This window comes from Embiotoca jacksoni, unplaced genomic scaffold, assembly GCF_022577435.1.
Source record: "Embiotoca jacksoni isolate LCO1_2020_lvr unplaced genomic scaffold, fEmbJac1.0.p SCAF_11, whole genome shotgun sequence".
Classification (NCBI taxonomy): Eukaryota; Metazoa; Chordata; class Actinopteri; family Embiotocidae; genus Embiotoca; species Embiotoca jacksoni.
In genome coordinates, this window is record NW_027185241.1 from 19,120,447 (window position 1) to 19,136,014 (window position 15,568).

General features: G+C 38.8%; 1 protein-coding gene across 1 annotated transcript in view; it reads right to left on the reverse strand.

Annotated features, from left to right (window-relative positions):
• Nucleotides 1–15,568, reverse strand: part of tsnare1 (T-SNARE Domain Containing 1) — a 170,836-nt gene that overhangs the window by 126,966 nt on the left and 28,302 nt on the right. Inside the window, exon 2 of the mRNA XM_069143474.1 lies at nt 2,648–2,769. Within this exon, the coding sequence (XP_068999575.1) occupies nt 2,648–2,732 (85 nt within the window). The 5' untranslated portion in view covers nt 2,733–2,769. The remainder of the gene's footprint in view (nt 1–2,647; nt 2,770–15,568) is intronic.

Below are 15,568 nucleotides of genomic sequence, written 5' to 3' on the forward strand. Positions count from 1 at the left end.
ACACACTTTGGCTGGGAACACGTTTTGCCTCAGGGGTTCTGTCTTGCTCCCACCCCATTACAAGGCTAATGAAAGCACAGAGAGGATCAAATCCAATGAAGCTGCTTTTCACACTGCTTAACCCTCATGAAGACCTGTGACCTCTGCACAAGAGCACACACACGCACGCACACATACGGTATGCATAGAGATAACAATGCACTGCTTAAATACACGCTATATGTAAAGTTTATACACCTGTACTGTATAAAAAGTCATAGTAATTTATACACCACTTAATTAGGCCACATTTTTCCATGTAATCATTGTATTTGTATCTTTTTACTCATGTACATGTAGTGTTGATTGCTTGAATTATTCATTTCTTTATGAATAACAAATGTGTTGTGATGACTGAACACCTGACTCTGATTACATGCTTTATAAGTAGCAACGTGGGTGACAACTCAAATTCATGCAAACTTTCATAAAACCACAGTGTCGACATGCAACTGATATTAATAACACATGCCTGACAGCAAGTGCTGCTCTTTGTCACTACTGAGAGGTTAACTCTTTGCACAACTTTCTGCAAAAGTTCAATATGAAAGACTTTTACTCTGTAATTTACATTTCTATTCTATCATATATTTGCTGTTTCCTGTTGTCCATCTTTATTTACACATTTATGCATTTTCCACTCAGCACTTCTCTCCATCACAAAGATCCAAAATGGTCAGAAAATAATAATGTATATAGAGATTGCCCAACAGACAGTCAATACAGTAGAGCCTGTAGCAGCTATAAAGAGATGACTTTTTTTTTTGTTTAATTTTCTTCTGGTCAATAGTTGTCAAAAGCTAAACTAAAATCAAAATTGAATGAATATTGGACTTAAATTCAGCATTTTACCTGCGATGCAATCCAAAATGGAGGTTCAAGATTTTTCATATATCCTGGAAATGTATTGTTGTTCTCATGTTCACCATCACGGTGATATTACTATATATCAATCTTGTGTTTACTCCCCAAGTCTCCTGATTAATTTTTTTACAAGCTGGTGCTTCAATTCATTGTTGAATTTGCATGATTTTAGTGAACACTTTTCAATACTTATAGTTATCATCTGTTAGTTTCCTTCCTTGTACACATCCTTCTTTTTGTCCTTGTAAAATGCTTCAAGCTCCAGTAGAGATGACAACATTTAGTTGTTTTTTTCTTTGGTTCTCAACAAAAGAAAAATGGTTCACTTAATGTTGGCAAGGTGACAAGAGGATGGTAACTTTAACCAACTGGCTGTTTGTTTGAGGTAGTATCAAAATGCTTTCATTTGTTTATACAGGTGTCACATCTTTGTTGTATATATGAGAGAAAATAAGCCTTTTTTCTAGTCCTGTCAATCACCTGCGGTTGTAATAGGTCACAAAAAAAAAGGTAATGGGAATAAAGAAAAAAACAAATTCCATCTGTCATGTGCAAAACGCAGTGTCAACACAAGCATGTGACTACCAGTTTGGTTCTAAAACAATATTTTGTTGCCATACATGCATAGTCAAAACCATTTTTGGCACCTGTGTGAGACTGTTTGTGGTACAGAGGTGCTTTCAGCTAAATGTTACCGTCTGCATACTAATATGCCTACAACGACAATACTTATTGATGCGAAGCAAGTATGTTATCTTAGTTCAGCATGTTGGATGCTGTTTCACCCTAAATGTGTGAATCAAAATTCAAGGTAATTCTTCCACTACTTAATTGCTTTTCAAAAGGGTGGCGAGCATTGGAAGCAGCAGCTTGGTGTTCCTTGAAAAGCTCTTTTTTGTATGCTCGTGTCACTTTTTAACCCCTTGTTTTGGATTGTATAAGTTGAGTTACTGGGCCTACATCTTCCTCCTAAGAATCTGTGGCACGTGCAATTTTTAGAATTTGACTGCAAACAGAGAAGCATGTGAAGCTCGTGGGGCTATAAGCTAAGCTAAAGGCTGCGCTGCACAAACTACCGCTCCCTACCATCCTTCTCGCAAATTACGATGCCCCTCCGAAAAGATGGAATGTAACATGGCTGTGAGGCCCAAACAATTGTGGCATCCTGTGATTCTCGACCCTTCCTTAAACCCTGGGAAATCTTTGTTGTTGTCAATTAAACTTATTTGCTGCTGGATTGTATGCTGCTAACTGTTTTAGTGTTTCATTTTTCATTTGGCAGTGGTGCAACACCACAGCCAGAACATTAGCACCATCGCAAGATAAACTATTGAATCAAAAGACTATAGCTTTCTAAAACTGAAGTGAAGTCCATATGATTTAGTATTGATCATATTATGATTAAAACATGATAGACTCAACATTAAACATTAGTTAGACCCAAACAGCAACAGATTTGGGAAAAACTAAAATGACCTCTCAAAGCACCACAGCTGAAAACCATCTTATCTATAAATATGTAATAATGCAATGTTAAGCCCTGAGTGGCTGACATGGAAACTGCTGGTAGTATTTTGTTCAGATTTCTTGACTAATCCAAATCAGTGGCCTGCAGTTCATATGCACTTTACATAGAGGGGGACCGGCAATGTTGTCCTCGATGATGTAAAATACTACATGTCAAACCTTTTAAAGGGCAGCATGAAGCAGCATTTTCATGAACAACATCATATTTTGTACTTACCCACTGGCTGGTAGCCCTGCCGTGTAGGACCTCCAAATGGGTTACGACTGCCAAAGGAGCCTCCGTCAATGGAGCCATACGACATTATGCCTGATGGTTGGTGGCGTGTCAGCCAGAGGTTCCTGGGGAGGAAACAATAACCAGATTCAAAACAAGAGAACACAATTTATTCCACTTTGCTCTGCCAGTCTAAAAGTGAATGCACTCACAGTACTGACAGAAACTAAGGAAAGTAAACACCTAAACCCGGTACAGATGGCATGAACCAAAGGAGGGCTGGTAATGGAAGTTTCACCAGAGTGACTTTCTTGTGTCCCACATGAACCAATGCTGTGATTATGATTAAGCATGGTGTGTTTCTTACTGAGCAAGTAACCTGTTTATTCCCCATCAAGTCCAAACTAAAACAAAAGTTACACATATGAAATAACCAAAACTGCTCAAACTTAAAACAGAAAATAAATAATGTGTTCATATCAGATCATATCGCAAATTGATAATTGGGTTTTCCACTGCCTTTAAACTATTGTCTAATGTGGGAATAACTATAAAATAGGGAATAACTAAAATAAGGTTTTGCAAACAAGAGATATGTAAAATCAACCAGTGAGACTGTAACTCCCTTAAAATAGTCATAACTTTGTATTTTTTTTAACAGCATTTGACATATATTTCAGTAGACTTCAGAACAGTCCAGGGATGTTTAAGATAGCAGCTATTGGCTATTATCAGGACTAAATGAAATGTATTTTATGCAACATGTCCAATGATGCATTTATCCAGTTATTCTCGATATAATAGATACTACTTAAATCACAAACGTGAAAAATGAAATGGTCATTCGCAGTTCCATAATAATTAACAGCCAACTATTCAGATTCACTGAGCTTTTGAGGCTTTTTAACTCATTGTTTCTGCTTTCCTGCACATGTATTGTATAGTTCAGTTTAAGAAAAAAAAATAAAAATATATATATATCTTCCACCTTCACTCTTTCCCCAAAGTTTGGTCAGAATCAAAGTGAAACTCTCACGTTCTAATCACAAGCATATCTGCATGTTTGTTGGATACTATCTATGCATAATATAGTATAATTTGCAAATTATAATTGACATCTGTTCACCAGAATAAAATTAACAAATAAAATAATACCTTTGTTTGGTTTGGAAACCATACCAGGTTACACAGTATACTACAACAAACCTGTAAATCCCTTCGGTGCGACTTTATGTTGTCAGTTTGAATGAAGGTGAGTGAACTTGCAGGTAAATGACCAAAGTGATTCGCATTTTCTTCAAACCAACTGCGAGCAAATGAGTTGCAGCTATTGAGGTGAGGACTGCTGAATGATGGTACTTAGCATTTCAGAGTTAGTTGATGTGACTGAATCAGATCCTTTACGTCACCAGTCCGGCATGTGGGCCAGATGAGGTAACTGCAAATTACCAGTAGGCCTAAATGCTGGATGCTTACAAAAAGAAGACATTTTGGAAGTGGCAAAGTTTGTCTGTGAAGTTGTTTGTTTTTCTGTTTGGCTCATCTACATCCTCCCTGATTAAAATTTCTTCCACCTCTATTCTCAATATGGTAGCAGCAGGAGTCTGTCTTTGTGGGCAGAGTGAGTCAGATCCGCTCGCTCCTCCTCAGCTCGCCAAAAAATTATAATATCACCCCTGGCTCCAAAAAAACAAGATGGCAAAGGCTAAGACGCCGGCTTCAAAATGGCAGTTAACAATACAATGGGGGATGTCAAAGTAGGTTGCCGCTTGTTTACAACACACAGTTCCCCACAATGTTGAAAGATAATATTTTTGTATTATTTTACTTTATGTAAAAAATGTTCACATGCCTCTTTGAGGTGAGGGCTTACAGGGAAGTGAAAGGTAAGTAAAGAGTGTGCTGTTGTGCTCCACCACTAATATATATACATCTGTAAGCATATTTAATAATTATATATCAATCTGAAGTCAACAAAAACATTATAGTGAAGTTAAACTCATAATGTGTTTGTAATGCCATTATAAACAATTATAAGAAACACAATGTTTTTATCAACATTCTTAATCAATCTATAAACTTTTAACAAGTTTCTTATAAGTGCGTATAAATGTCTCATAATTTGGGGTGAGGTGTGTGTGTGTGTGTGTGTGTGCGTTATGGATACTATTATGAACACATACATATATATATATCTTAAGAACACGTAATATTAGTGTTAAGGACTTTTAAGGGCCTTATCATCTATTAAATATCACTTATTGCACACACCTTAATATAAATCTTTACCCAGAATACTAATCTGAATGTTGAAGAAAATGTCTCATCATATCATGGACATGTGTTTCACTTGCGGCCAGAGACACGCAGATAAAAATCCAATCAGCAAATCTCCCTCAGCGCTTTGAACACGTCGACCAAAGATCAGAATGTGATATCGGTCAAGTGGCCAAAGCTCTTCCCTGACCGTGAAAAACAAGCATTCATACAAGGATGTGATCACACTCCAGAGTCACTGCAGCGAAGCCAGTGAGTCCGGCCGAAAGGACTGACATTATGGGTGCGAAGTGGGACAGAGATTCAGCGTCCACAAGACGGATTCACTGGGCCACGAGGAGGTTTAATCCGATTAATTTTCATTGAGAAGGAAGATTTATTACTTTTGGCAGTCCATAAACAATCGTCACTACTTGATTTCAAGCCCAATGAGTGCGCCTCACATCCCCTCTGAAGTGTGGACACGCATCGCCTCTCTCTGCATGCGAGATGCACATTCATGTCGGCACACATTTGAATAAACCTCACCCTTCCACCACCGTGCAGAATTAGAAACCCCATCGCCTACTTGTTCACCTAGTTCCTCAAACAAGTGAAAATTGAGGTCCTTAAAGTGGTGATGAAAAAGAAAAAAAAAGAAAAGAAAAGAAAAAAAGGTACCATTACTCATGGACATGATGGCATCATCCCTGATGATGTCATCAGAGCTTGCCCTGTCTCCTGAATCCCACCCCTCTGCTGCAGCTCCGTCACTAGGGTTGTAACTGAGGCCACAAACAGCTTATGTCCTCAATGTAATACCTAATATTTCTATACAGGCATATTTGAACTTGGAATGAATTTTTCATAAAGTGACAATGAATTAGTACAAATATCAATTTCCCTCTCCAAATAAAAATGATTTAACATTTTCTGTTCAAGTGCTTGAGGGTCTATTATTAAACATAGGAGTACCCCAGTATCCTGACATGTCTGTGTAGCTTTGCCCCAGTTTAGTTTAGGAGCTACCAAACATAACGGGCCGCACCTAAATAGTACTGCAAGAAAATAACATGAAACAGCACAATTATGTGACTTTAAGTGGTCAAACCAATAAAAAATGGTCTCTGAGGAAAATAGGGACATCATCCTGTAATGGAAGCGAGACGACATGTAATCTGTAAAATTTACACTCATTTTAGTCTCCTGTTAATCTTGTGTTTTTTTATTTTGCTGAAAGTGTGTGCACAACAGTCACTGCTCCATCAACAAACTGTGGAGTTGAGCTGATAAAAACATTGTATGAGGAATATACTGACAGCAGCTAATTATGAAGACAGACAGACATTTAATGCAGCATTAATAACACATTGCATGAAATACCACACTGTAAATTGTAATATTTATGTATGTATGTCTTAAACCTGTTTGATCATATTCATTCTCAGTTTTGCAATTTTGAGCAGCAACAATATTATTGATTATATGATTTAAGTTGTATATCTGCTATGATATTATTTCGAAGCAAGTTACACAATAAAATATGGATAAGCTTTTATCCGTTTTGTTTTTGTAATTGGTTATTTTTTTAATAGCATTATTTCAAGTATTTGACTTTTATCTTTAATATATTGCCTTATTGTGCTTTCTTATAATCAGCTGGTCTTTCATTTGAAAAGCAGCCTGGCTTGCACCGTATTAAATGTGCAATACAAGTCAGATCAAAGGCAGATTGGATTCGTATATGCACATGTAATCTCCTGATGACTGCTTCTACTGGAAACAATGTATTTTTTTATTTTTTTTTAAGTAAATTTATGGCTTTGCAAGCAATTTCACAGCAAACCTAAATTCCTGGTGGTGAAAGACAAAAGTCTTTCTATTTCTATTTCTATTTTATTTTATATTTATTTCTATTGCATCAACTGCTCTTTTTAAACGGAGACAGACCTCGCTCGTAGAGAAAAAATAAGCCCTCGCAAAGGTGAGCGGAGCAGAGGGGAGGCAGAGCGATGCGCGCTCCTGTGTGACACTGCAGGACACAGACGGATGGTAAATACAGGCCTGGCAGGTCAGAGTGACTGGATCCACAGCTAACTCCCCCCCCCACTGATTTTCATTCAGTCCCCCACTCCTTTCTCAGCTGTCATTATCAGCAACACAAGGCTTAGCTTAGTCTGAGCAGGCAACTGAGCAGAAATAAGCCTACGCCCTGGACACAAATGTTGCATTTATCACAAACAATCGAGGGCCAACCTGAGACAGGACTGTGCTGGAGCGTGTATGTGTGTGTGTGTGTGTGTGTGTGTGTGTGTGTGTGTGTGTGTGTGTGTGTGTGTGTGTGTGTGTGTGTGTGTGTGGGAGGATTCAGCTGATGGCTCTGAAGGTTGACATCGTTATTTGTGGATGGAAGTGACCAATTCTATTTTCATAATTCAATACTGTTGTATTCAACCATTCAAATGTTTTGTCTTGATCCTGTGGAAAAGCCCCTTTTACACCCAAGCTTAAGTGAATGTGAAAGTCACATTCTTCAATTATTTGCTTAACCTGCTTGTATTATTGTATTTTGTTTTTATTTTTTGGTTTATACAGAGTGTTGTTGTTGTTTTTTCCCCACAAACTAGAAATGTTGATGAAGGCAGCTGGATGGAAACACACCTGGAGAAAACAAGGTGACATTGAGAAAAGCATCTTGTGTGCTGCCAATAAGTCTTCGGGAGGTCATTTCGCATCGCATCGCTCGAGTGACTTCTGAGGGCTGACATCGTTCGGAGATGCACTGTGGTGTACGAATGAGGAAGGGAAGCTCATACAAGTCGACCCAATGCTCTCGCCATGACCAATTTAATTAGTCAAGCCCCTTGTGCCAAAGTCACCAAGCTGCGTAGCCTAGGTTGCAAACATTATCAATGATTTAACCAGGATGGCATGTCATTTCAGAACAGGCTGCATCCGCTCCAGCACATTCAGCTCTGTCTGCATCCTGCACTATGAAATGGAGGGGATGTGTAGCTGTCTATCACGGGCCGAGATCTGGTGATGGCAAGTCACCAGCCTGTCACACTCTGTTGTCTCAAGTTTTTTTTGTTTTGCCAAAAGTAGCTGTTTTCAGAGAAAAAGCTCTTAAAAAAAATAAAAATAAAAATAAAAAAGGCTGTACACATCAAGCAGACAAAGTTAGAGACGAGTTGGTGAACATAATGGAACATGGACCCAGGAAGCAGAACAAAATTCAAGACTTACTACGAGTAAGTTACATTAAAAAAAAAAAAAACAGCAGCTCAAAAGGTAGAAAAGGGGAGGAACCGAGAAAGGATTTGACTGTACAACGTGACAGTCTGGCAAACACCAACGTGAAAGACTAGGATTTGATGTACTGAACTATTATCCATATTGGATAATCCTGACCACCCTCTCCACCACCTGCTGCAGGGACAGCGGAGCACTTTCTCCAAAAGACTCCTCCAGCTCCGCTGTCACAAGGACAGATACAGGAGATCATTTCTGCCCACTGCAATAATACTGTACAATAACTCACCTCTGGCAAAATCCATCACACAACAATAACACTGTTGTCTGTTTTTCTTGTTTGTTTAAATATAAAAAATACAAATTTAAAAAAAACTTTGCACTATTGTTTAGTTAGTTTTAATTTAATTTAATTATTCTATTTTATTTTATTCTACTTTTATTTTTGTATTTATTTATTTTATTGTATATACTGTGAATTTTTATATTTTTACTGTGATTTTACTGCTTTCCTGTATCTATAAATGCTGCTGTAGCGAAAAAATTCCCCCTTGGGGATTAATAAAGTAACTACCTACCTCCCTACCTACCTACCTACCTACCTGACGAGGCTGATTGCCAAATGGTTGCAAGTGAGGCAGATTGGGTACCTGGGAGCAGGTGAGGTGGGTGTGGCTGTCTGGAGACACATAAACACTGGGGACAAACAAAACAACAGAAAAGGCAGAAGGGCCAAAACCATAACAATGCTTTGTGCACGCTTTATATGAATGCTGACAATTTTCCAAAGCATACAACATTAATATGACTAACTGACAACATGCAGCTAATACACTGATTATGGATAATACCTCACTCTACTCCACTTAAAAAAAAAAGAAAAATAAATCTATCCCATTTAAATGCATCAACACATTTTTAGCTGAAATACTACAACACATGAATGTGTAAGGTGATAAATGTAGGTTCAAGTGGATTTTTGTAGTGGGGTTGTGATAACACTTGAAATTCTTGGCACACATTTACCTAAGTAATGGTCAATTAAATTATATATTTTATTCATTAATAAACATACGGTTTGTCCTATTTCAATGACGGACCACTTATTATTTCTTTGCTCTGAACAGTAAAGAGAAAACTGCAAAATAGATCTAGATAAGAAATATTCTGAATATGAGGGTTGATCAATAAGTTCCGAGACTACTGCATGTCACGGTGCTGCGCTCCGTGCACGGAACGGTAGAACGATATAACCCCGTAATGAGTTTTGGTACAAATTTATTTGCTTGATCATCAGTTCCTGACTTCCAAATGTTTTTGTGAGCAGTTGGCCGGGTGCGTCTCCGATTTCTCCGTGGAAATGACCAGAGGGCTCACAGAGCTTCAGAGCTAACAGTGCTTCAGGAGGGCTGAGACAATGAAGCAGTGAGTCTGGAGAGGTGTCCTTAGTGACGGGCAGAACGTCGCCGTCCAAAACTTAAAAAAAGGTCATCAGGTCAGGAGTTCAACCAGGTGGGTTTTCTTTGACATGGCTGTGTGCCATGAATTCATCCCAGGAGGGTCGGAGGGAAACCACAGAGATCTGCTGTGACCTTCTGAGGCGTCTGAGGAAAAACGTTGAGTTGAACTGTGGCGATGTCACTTTGGGTTTTCCAACATGACAACACGCATGTTCACAGCGCAATGAAAATGTACGAGTTTCTCCCACAACAACACAATCGTAGCTCCTCACCACTCCAACTCATCGGATTTGGCTCACTGCGACTTCTTTCTGTTCCCCAGACATTTTTCACAAACTTTGATGTTTGCTCTCTGCTGAAGTTTCTGGTGCATAAAACATCACAGATGCAGCCGGTCCACTGCTCACCAAAACGTGTGGAACTCAGGTACTGGTGATGATCAAGCGATGGAATTTGTACCAGTTATCAATCATTAGGGTTATATCTTTTTCCTGCTCCGTGCATGCGCATGAGCGGTAGTCTCAGAACGTATTGATCTACCTTCATATAGTGAAGGTACGATGTTCACCTTAAACATTGAAAACAGTAGTTAGTAGTAGTTCACATGGAGCGTTTGATCATATGTAGATAACCAACCCAAAACTAACATGAATACATTCGTTTTCAAAACTAAGAGACCCAAATTGAGGGGGACCTGAATACGGCTAGACCTGACTCAAATAGACCTGATCCAAAATGTTTGTGATGGAATTTGTGCCGCTGGTTTACTCAACAGAAAGACGCCTCAGGAGACCTCCTTAATGACTCAAACAGCAAGATGTATTGACAGACTCAGTCAGCGAGAGACAGAGTGGCAAGTATAAAGGTGCAAGTATAAAGGTGCCTTGCCAGTCAGTGTCTGAGGTTTCTTCTCTCTGATCCCTAATATTATTCAGTCTTTGAGTTTGCATATATCCTGATAAGAAGAAGCCAGTCTTTGGAACCTGGTATAATCTGGAAAAGACAGGCTATCTCCGTCTATAGCCGTGACAGAACTTACATAACAGTTCAGGAGGTCCTCGCGACCCTACGAGGAAGGGGAACCTGAGGAGACACAGAGCTCTGATTGCATTAGACGGTGAGACCTAACCGATGATTGAAAATTCCTTCACATGGTCGACCTGAACAGACCCGACCGCAGAAACACAAACCCCAGCACCAGCATGATGCGCTATCAATTAATGTCATCGATTAACAAGGAGCCATGGTGCAGCATTACAATAGGAATAAGAAAAAAAAAAGAGTAGTCATAGAAACCTAAATGACTTGTTAATATGGTACAAAATCCTGTGAAGACCTTTTGTCACGTGATCTTCATTAACAGATAGAAACTGGATCTAATCTCAGTTCTTCTGTTGGACGTTTTAGGTGTTTTAAGGTAAATGTAGGTAGTGTAGGTAGTGTGACACATGCATGACATTCAGTACTCATCATGTAATTACATGACTGGGGTTAGTTTCCTGGAGAACACTGGCAGTTATGTTTTTGGACTTCTGTGCTTTCAATACAATACGGCCATCACTGCTCAGGGAACAGCTGAAGGAAGCTGGAGTAGACCGCTTGCATAGTAAACTGACTGCATTTATTTTTTATTTTTTTTATTTAACCTTTATTTAACCAGGAGAGTCCCATTGAGATTAAAAATATATTTTTCAAAGGAGAACTGGCCAAGACAGGCATTGACTACTTCACAAACATAAAGGAGACTGTGATTGACCTCTGCAGGAAAGTATGCCCAAACTACATCGGTGAACATCCAGGGATTGAAAATTCAAATTGTAGATGCATACAAATTCCTGCGTGTTCCCCTCAGCAATAAACTGGACTGGTAGGACAGCACAGATGTCCTGCTCAAAAAGGGTCAGAGTCGACTCCATCTGCTGAGGAGACTGAGGTCCTTTGGGGTATGCGGGACCCTGCTAAGTACTGTCCACGACACTGTGGTGGCATCTGTTATCTTCTATGCAGAGGTCTGCTGGGACTGCACGGTTCATACAGTAAATCCTCCTTATCACTAATGTGCAATATCCTGTAAAATATACTCCACACTTTGTATCTCCTTTGTATCTTATCTTATCTTATCATATAGCTAAAGTTATAAAAGAAACATGTCAGTCAACTAAACAGTACATTCTTCTACTGCACAGATGTAGGCGGTCAGGGTGGATGGAGTTCTTACAAAGCACAAAACATTTACACCAGAGACTGGGATTTAACATGTCTAAGTTGATGTCACAATTTTGAGGTTTTGGCATTGATTTATTCACACCTTCATTCAGTCTGGTTGTTGTGTTCCTATAACTCACTCTTGCTTTTTTAGACCAGCCACTACCACCTGCCCTGCTCTCCTGCTCGCCTTCTCACCTGTTAAAGCTGCTAATCAGCCCCGTGAGTATTTATACCCTCATTCACCAGATTTTCTTAGTTTCATGCCTAAACTATACAGCTTTCGGTTTCTGTCCTCGGTCATGACTTGCTTGTGTTTTTTTTTTTTTAACCTTGCCTACAATCTCTTGGGTCCTCTGCACAGAACAGTCTTTAGGATTCTTATTAACCTTGACCTCTAAATATTATTTTGTCTTTTAACTTCCTGTCTGCTCCAGAGGTGGGATGTATTGTGTTGTCGATTTGACTTCTCTTGCCCGTGAACAGGCCTGTGATTGTGGGGGCTTACAGTCATCCACAGCTGTTTGCATGGAAGCCAATCAGATCAGTTCTCACTGTGACCAGATCAGCTCACTGAGTGGTGTTGGCATTTGTGTTGTTTTCATGACATCAAAAGTTGTTTGAATGTATAATTAGTGGTTGCGAAAAGGTGTGTGCTGACAAAAGAAGGTGAAACATCTTTTGATTTAGAGATTGTTTTTAAAGAATGTAAATTCTGATGCTAATAAATTCATTATGTTCTGCTTTTAATAACTTGTGTCTGAGAAACTGTTTGCCAAAACATTGCATTTCATTGGTTCTTCGTCGCCTCCTCTCATTGAAAAATACAGAATTCATGAATAGGCAAAATTTTGTCAAAAGTATATTTGCTGGATAAAATAAACATCCAATATACCATACCTCATTTTCAGTGCTCCACATCCCACTGGTGTATGTTGACGTTTGCACTGGTTCCAGAAAATCAAAACTGCTCAGTTTTACACCTTAAAACTCAGATTTAGATGTTACGAATCTAAAACATCGAAGATGATCACAAACAACTAAAACACCTTTTCCAGTGGAAAGGCACGATTAAACAAGTAAACTAGTGTTAGCTCTGAACTTTTCCATATTTAGCCACGAGCTGCATCTAACCTTTATTTGTCTCGAGTGCCTGGAAATTTTGCAACTCGACATACAGTATAACTGGCAAGAGTTACACACATTCATTCCTTATCATTGGCATGACCAGTTTGTGTTGCTGCACAAGCTGCAACCATTTTCCAACCGTATTTGCCCTTAGATGTCTTTTAATATGATGTTAAAGTGTGGCAGTTATAGCATCTGTACCCTTTGAGCCGCAGAATTGAACCTGTTTAACCTTCAGTCGGAGTGAACATTTGCGCTAAATTTGAAGAAATTCCCTCAAAGTGTTCCTGAGATATTATATTCACAAGAATGGAATAGATGGACAGGACAAAAGTAGATCGTAGTGACCTTGATCTTTAATCTGCAATCACAAAATTTGAAGAAAGTCCCTCGAGGTTTTCTGGAGATATTGCAGTTAATAAATGGGAAAGACGTGAGGTCACAAAGACCTTAAACTTGGATTACCAAAATCAAATCCATTCATTGTTAAGGTATAGATAACTGTTGTGCTAAATGTAAAGTCATCTTCTTTAGGGCTTCCTGAAATATTGCTTTAACTAGTATGGGTCAATATGAGGTGACAGTGGCCTTCACCTCTGAGCCTCAAAATATTATCATTTCATTGCTGAGTGAATTTTTTTTTTTGCCAAATGCTAAGAAATTCCCCGAAGACAATCTTGAGATGTGAGTTTTCAGTAATCTTGATCTTTGAACTATGATTACCAAAAGCAATTCCATTCATCCTTGAGTCCATATGACCGATTGTTTCAAATTTCGAGGTCCCTCAAAGCGTTCCTAAGATATCTCTTTCAAGAATGGGAAAAATGTGAGGTCACAATGACCTTAAACCTTGGCGATTGAACACTAAACTCGAATCACCCCATTATTGAAGCGAAGTGACCTTTTGTGCCATATTAGAATAATTTCTCTCCATACATTCTTGACATAGAATGTTTATGAGAATAAATCTATCAGTTCATCATTCCATTAAGATCTGTTGCTTTCTACATCACCCTGTAGACGGCAGCCTGCCTGTGATTTACTAAACATAGTGGTGTGACTGAAATCAGCTTGATGAAAGATTCATAAGGTTTTTTTTATATTACTGGGTTGGTACCCAGCTATATCTAAATTAACTGATCCCAATGGGTTCTTGGGAGGCATGGAATTAATCTCAACATGCAGACCACCAGCTGGATCCTTTAATGAAGACAAGGTGAAGCTCACTTCTGGTTCTTAGTAGGGGGAACGCTGAGAAAGTGGACGCTGAACGGTCAGTATATAATGGTTAATGAAAGGCATTGGTAGACCCATATATCAGCTTATTCCCACATCCCCGTAGTGTGTGTGTAATATAGGCCAATATTATAATTTCTAGGCACACCACAAGCTCCAAAGTACAAAAGTTCATGTTTGCTTATTCAAAAGGTTGTGACCACACAATGGAATTACATTTAAAAATAAGTGTGATTAAAGCTCTATTTCACATTACTGTCAGTGTGATGGGATCAGTGAGACATGAAGACCACATGAACACTGCAGTGTTGTTTCTTCAAGACAAGTCTGACCCTAATCAGCCAAGCCTATTTTGTCCATTATGCTCATTCAGACATCAAAACATTCTGATTGCCAACTCAGATTGAAGCTCCCTGTCTAATTATCTCTCACACATTAAGTGGCTCAGGTCAACGGATGTACAGTATAACTGTGTTAGATATGATTCATTCACCAACCCAGAAATGTCTGTTGGAATTATTCCATATTCCACAGTACTCAGTAATGTTTCTCATTTAACCATAATGATTATGATTGGCCTCAGGCAGGTTGAGCGGGGGATATGGAATATTATATGTATAATGTATGATATGTATGCCGTGTTCTGCTCTGAAACTGAAGTGTACAATAACAATATATACATATATATATATATATATATATATATATATATATATAAATATGGAAATAAAGGAGTCACAGGAAGCCAGATGCTGAAAAGGGGGTGATGGGAAACAAGATTGTTATGTGGAGGATGCCTTTGCAATGCTCTGTGAGCATTATTTATATATTTATATATATATATAAATATGTATACATACATATACATACACAACCCAAAGCGATGCTCTTGGGTTCTCCAACATGACAAATCGCCTGCTCACGGAGCATTGAAAAGGCATCCTCCACATAACAATCGTTGTTTCCCACCACCCCCTTTTCAGCATCTGGCTTCCTGTGACTCCTTTCTGTTACCCAAAAAATAGACACAAATTTGATATGCTGTCTCTGCTCAATTTTCAGGCCCATGTTCAAATTGCAAATGTGTACACACCATGTGTTGACGCATAGACGCGTGTAGCTCTGGTGCTGATTTTGATCAAGCGACAAAACTTGGAGTACTAATTCACAAAAGTTATTTCCTTCCCGTGCTCCATGCATATCATGATACTGTGCTCCATTTGCGTGAAACAGGAGCACTCTCTGACCTTTTTGATTTTCCCTTATGTAATTTTGATGAACAGAAATTCGTTTTTAGGAGTTTAATCAACATGAGCAGAGAGACTTTACCTAATTTAAGCCATTCATTTGCAATTTCTGTCAGTTTCTCCTCCTTTCAATTCTCATT